At 44.6% G+C, this 6,000-nt stretch overlaps 1 protein-coding gene across 1 annotated transcript in view; it reads right to left on the bottom strand.

The window, feature by feature from the left end:
• PA2G4 (proliferation-associated 2G4) overlaps positions 1 to 4,295 on the bottom strand; it is a 41,190-nt gene extending 36,895 nt beyond the window's left edge. The window contains exon 1 of the mRNA XM_086963898.1: positions 3,962 to 4,295. Coding sequence (XP_086820024.1) covers positions 3,962 to 4,049 — 88 coding nt within the window. The 5' untranslated portion in view covers positions 4,050 to 4,295. The remainder of the gene's footprint in view (positions 1 to 3,961) is intronic.
• Positions 4,296 to 6,000: the final 1,705 nt, after the last annotated feature.

A 6,000-nucleotide genomic window follows, 5' to 3' on the forward strand; every position in this document is an offset into this window, starting at 1 on the left:
CTGCCTAATGCGTGGTCTGGAGGAGAGTAGCGAGTTAATGCCTGCGCATGCCCACCAAAATGCGATAGAAGTAAAAACAAAAAAATGACGTCCAAAAGATTGCGTCGACAAACTACACGGGAGTCAGATCTGAAGGCTCCAGCTTTCCTATACTCCAATTCTGTATTAAGGGATAAAAGTAATGTAATCATTAGTAGTTTAGTCAGCTTCGTGTAGCGGAGAGATGTTACACTCCAATGAACAGTCTTCAAATGGTTAATGTAAAAGGCGACCCCCGAAACTGTTTGGAAGAGAATCTCAGAAATCAAGGGTCAAGAAATACATAGGAAATGGTCTCTGTATGCAAATTATGCCGCCCTACCTCTCACTCCCCATGTCAAACTGGGAGCGATCTTTATTATTTCGGCTAAGGGCAGGAACTGTGAAATTTTTGCCGTCTTTTCCTTTGGGGTACCGACATTGTACAGATCTTACCCCTTGCCCTTGCGATGGTATAAGCACTCAAGATGATTTACACTTTGTTTTTCTGTAAATTTTATGTGAGATATATCAAATGGCTTTTAACCCCATATTTTAGAAAACTTAGACCTCTCACACTTCAGGAATCCTATATGCTGCTGCTTACCTTGAACACTGATGAACTGACCTTTCGCACCAGCACTTTTTTAAGACTAGCCATACGTGCACGCAAGACAATGGAAAGTCCCTGAAATCAGAATCAGTCATAATGATACTACTGTAATTTTTTTTATAAGATAACGAAATTTACTGCTCAATCACTGTATGAATTACTTTGTTATTATGGAATGTTATTTATATAATTGTTTTGTATTATATGTATATGTGTGTTTTTGCTGTGTTCGGTACTTTTATGAATTTTATCAAATTCGAATAAAGGTCTTTTGAACTTGAACTAGTCGTTTAGTCAGCTTCGTGTAGCGGAGAGATGTTACACTCCAATGAACAGAGTCTTCAAATGGTTAATGTAAAAGGCGACCCCCGAAAAATGTGCGTGTTGTGGGTTGAAGGATTCAAATAGTTACCAGGTGCAGCACACCTACGTGATTAAACAGTATCTTGCCAAGTATAGCATAGGGCACCTCTTGCAGTGCGAAGCAGCACGCCAACGGCGAGCTGACCTATGGGAGCGATATGGCGCAGCGGCCAGGGGGGCTGCTGACTGGCTGGGCAATAGCTCATTTAATCTCCCCGACGGCCCAGCGCCTTCAAACCCTTACGGTCTTTACAAATATCGGATTTATGCTTTATTCTGCAGATAGAAAGAATGTTATGGCAAATCAGGTGCCAAGAACTCGTGTGTGACATCTTTGTCGGGTTCTAGCAGAGCACCTTGAAGTTGTTTTCCTCCACCATATGAAATCTCAACCATAATTAGACATCAAGTTGACAAGTTACGAGCCAACTTTAAGAGCAAAAAAAAAAAGCATTCAACTCTGGCTGGTAGGTATGCATGTTTCAACTGCAAAGTGAATAGACAGCTCAAAACCGACTGAGTCCGATGATTTAAATGTCGGGCCAGAGTGCCTACACCGCATCTTTATATATGCCGTGAGCAGCTTTGACTTTATTCCTTTTTCTCAATGAAGGCAACTATTTATTTTATTTATGAAGTTTTATATAGCTCAAACTTGATCCCGAAGGATAGCAGAGCGCTTTACAATTTGAGGGAAAGGTAACAAATCAAAACATAAGTCTAACATGGGGAATCTAATTGGCATTGAATCAAATAGTGCACATACAGTACATTTATAAAACCTGAGTGAACGAGGAATTGGCCATCAGCGACACTCCCTCTTTGCCTGTCCCACAGGGGTAACGCGTTATTCCAGGGTGATTTAAATGGTTTGGCGCCTCATAACTGTTTCGAGTGCACGGACGTATCTAAAGAAACCCATAGGCATTATTGGCCGTACAATTAGAACCCATACACCAAAGGAGAAAGAAGCCCCATGACCTGCCTTTAAGGCCCCTTACCAGTCTTGCTGCTTGTAAGTGTTCTAAATAAGGAAATACTACTACCCAAGTTAGAAATGCTCAGTGTACCCACCCAAAGAACATAATGCTTACTCTGATGTGTTGGATTCGAACTTAAATCTTGAAGGTCGAAACAGATACCGTTTTCAGCTCCGTACGTACGCTACCTATTCTAAAGGCAAAGCGCTTACCCGATAAATGTATTTAGGTCACTGTATGAACCTTGGAGGACTTTACTCAACAGCATCCCTAATATTGCTTAGTGACATGTGACCGTCACAGATTCTGGCTTAGAGTGACTGGAAAACGGCCAGTCGTGACGGTACACCAAATATTTATTGGTCAACAGGACCGGTCAAAGAGCTGATGGGGATATGACGTTTAGAGTGTACAGTTAAGCAAGGAACGCCAATGCAAAAGTTTCATTTATAATCTCATCCCCAAACTCACTACTATATAACTAATCTCAGGGTAGCCCCAGCCCAAAATCTGCAATCGAAATACATTCCATTGAAATCGGAGTGACGCCAACCCCTACGTTACATGCACTGTGGGATGGTGAAAACACCCAAGAAAACGCGAGTTAATCGGCCTCTGGATATGGGCGTTTTGTCGATCCTACTGATTTCACCCAAGAGAAATTTGACGCTGTATGTATAACGTATAACTTTATGGTTAATTAAAACTAACAATTGAAACAAAAAAAGATAAACCACTTCAATGTTTAAAACTACAATAAAGTCCAATCGGTCCATGTGTTTTAACTCCTCAATCCCAGTATCTACGAGCTTGTTGGAGGGAGGGTCGTGTCGACAGCAATTCGTAGTCATGATCTATAAGGCCCAGTAAGTTAAAGTGCTTGGAGCTTTATGGTGGGATAAAATACTTATATTAGGTAGTCACGTGCGCCCTGTTGTATGAAAGTGCTTGATGAATTAGATAACTATAGTACAAGGATTAACTACAGTACAAGGATTAAGTGTCCAAACATCACAGTATGTAACGTGCTTGGTGCTTTAACAGATAGTAAAATTCATGGGTAAGAGAGCTAAGTGCATTCAGTGCGTTAGTGTAAAGAAGAGATATATCAGGAAGCCGAGGTCATTAGTTGTAAGTTGATCTTTATTTTAGTTTAGGATATAAATTGGAGAACCCCGCCAGGAGCAGTGTGACATCTGCTCAGCCCGAACAGGCTGAGCAGCACTCTACAGTTAGTGGTCCCAATAACACGCCCCCATCTGCAGCAGTAATATGACGCTGCTGGCGCTGACCAACCCCGCGTCCAACACAAGGCGTGGGTAAGCAAATGGCTTGCAAATACAGGGAAGCAGAAAGAAAGTTAAGCAGTAAGGGGAAGAATCTGGGAAGTAAGCGGCATAGTCCGCCAGAATGTAAAACTCGGAGCAGACATGTGAGGAGTCAAAGAGCACACACTCGAGTCCAGAAAAAGGATGAGATCGCGACACCCTGTAAAAGGCTGGATACGCTCCACCGTAGCCCGTCCACCCCCCTTTGACAGATCTGCATCCACTGGTTACCTCTACACGTGGGTCCTTAAAACACCAGGAGGCCCGCTTCTGAAAGAATGGCTTTCACTAAAAGGTTTCTGGAAAGTTATTCAAATATTGCTCTACTCTTTTTTTCTCATATTTGCCAACTACAGGGGAACTCACGTGGACCGAAGCTAACAATATAAATAAGGTTTGATAGTACAACTTCCATTTCAGTGACGAGGAGGGCCAGGGAGCCCAAGAACACGAGGCCCTACTAGGGTCATAAGAGATAGACGGCCGAAAGCCACGCATGCCTACCGCTCTCCAGAAAAGTGACAAAAAGAGCATGTGGCGAGTCCCACTCAACAGCGGCCTAGTCGTCCCAGGGGATCACCGCCCACGCGTGTCCCGGCACCCGTCATCCTAGGTGGGTCTATACCAAGCCTGTCCAACCATATCCATTCGAGACTCACGGTTGGCGATGTCGCCTCCCATCTTGTACTTAGTCACCACCAGGTCCTCGGCGATGGTCTGCTCCTGCGGCTCATCGTCCCCCGACATCTTCAGCAAGCAGCGCGCGATGGCACAGGACGGTGTTAGCGAGGACAGAGCAGCGGCGCGAGAGGCGCCGTGACGTCAGCGCGCACAAACACCGACCATGCGGCTCTCGGAGAGCGCGGGAGCACAAGCCCGGAGGCCAGTGGATTAGGAGGGATGACTGGGTCTTGTAGTTCTCGAGTGCAGTAGACTACTGCTCAATGAATGCGAGCATGGTGTCTGCTACATTACAATACCCGACATGCAATCTCTCTGTCAGGGGGAGGTCGTGGTGAAAGAGGATACAACGTCACAACGCCATTTCTAAGCTGTCAGTAGGTAGTATGGGTAATTTAGTTCTGACTGGGTGCTGCGTGTATGAAACAAAGCAAGATAGACTGCTCTACCCAGCGGGCAAACCGCGACTGTGACTGGATTTCTGGGCGTTGTAGTTCATGGTAAATGGTGCGCAATGTGATAGTTAAATTAACACGGTGATACATTGGAATTTAGTAATCGATATGCAAATACGGCGATGATTGAAGTGAAAAGGGACAGGGAGCCGAAAATATGTTGTGGATAAGTGGTTCAATAATGAAGAACGAAAGTGTAGAATTATATGAAGTATTTATTAAAATAGACGAGCTCACGTAAGGGAAGGAACAGCTGTGAGGAGGGTAGCGGAGTGCTTGGGGAGAGCGTACACGGCATATAAATATTGACACCACATTCCAGTGCACGTCATAACAGTCACCAATAACAGTGAAGAAGGGGAGGAGTAAGGTGAAGGGGAACAAAGACTAGACCTGCAACACCGACGTTATCCTCTCACAGTTTTAATTAGCTCGGTCTCCGCGGTAAAAACTTTCCTCTAAATAGGTTTTATACAAAGTGTTAACACGTAGATAATCTGAAGACATTTACAATCTATGTCAAATGCAGACTTTTCTATTTTCTGCAGACTGATTACTCTTCTATTTTGGAAAAAATGTTATTTATGGTGGAGTTTTCTCAACTATTGGGTAAAACCTGACGATTTTATATCTCTGCAACTGTAATGTTAATTGTGCTCATATAGAGCTTCATGCCTCTGACGAGTCGCCAAAGCGCTTTACCGAACGGGTACCATCTGTGAGGAAGTGCTTCTTCGCAATAGTTTGCAGAGGTCTTTAGTGTCACTCATGAGTGACTGACCAGAGTGGCCCTCTTATTCTGTCTTTGTTCAGTGCTTACTACGGTAGTGGAGGGGAGAGAGTGAGTGATAGCGGACACATGGTTTAACATTAGGTGGTTTCTAAGAGTTAATGTACATGTCCCTTGTGTGCGATGGATACAGCCGCTAAGAGAGATCCTCAGTGAAGGGATCTATAAAGTAAAATGTAATGCAAGTGTTATTGTAAAGGGTTTACAATGCTACTGCGTGTTCACTCAAGAGTCGACTCGTATGACAATAAGCAGTACTGCCAAGTATCACGCATCAGGCGTGATATTAACGCATTTCAGTGTGGTGATCCGCATTGAAATGCTTTGTCACGCATAAAAAGCTGATAGCGCCTTGGCTGTCAAACTGGCTTCTATACTGACTAGACTAAGCTGGAGTAGAGTGGCTGGCAGCGCATCGCATCGTGGTGTGCTCGCAGCTCACAAAACGGGGCTTCTTGGGGGATGGCTTAGCTAGAAGCTGCTAGTGCTAAAATGTATCAATAGAGGCTTTCCCGCACGGCGCGCATTGCAATTTGACTGACGTCATAGGCACCAGCCGGCCGGCCGGCCGGCGCGACGTTACATCCAACTGCAAACTCCTGGGCTGCAGTTAAGTCTGTGGGAGGCTGCCTGTAAAGAAGGTAAGTTCCGAGGTTACAGGAACAAGCAGGAGTCTTTGTAGGTTGAAGAACAGGTGAGTTTAATTTCCAAGTAACAGAGCACCACAGGAGCACATCCACACACGGCAATCCTCAACTGTAGAAGTCACAGA

Source organism: Lissotriton vulgaris, chromosome 1_1 (genome assembly GCF_964263255.1).
Source record: "Lissotriton vulgaris chromosome 1_1, aLisVul1.2, whole genome shotgun sequence".
NCBI lineage: Eukaryota > Metazoa > Chordata > Amphibia > Caudata > Salamandridae > Lissotriton > Lissotriton vulgaris.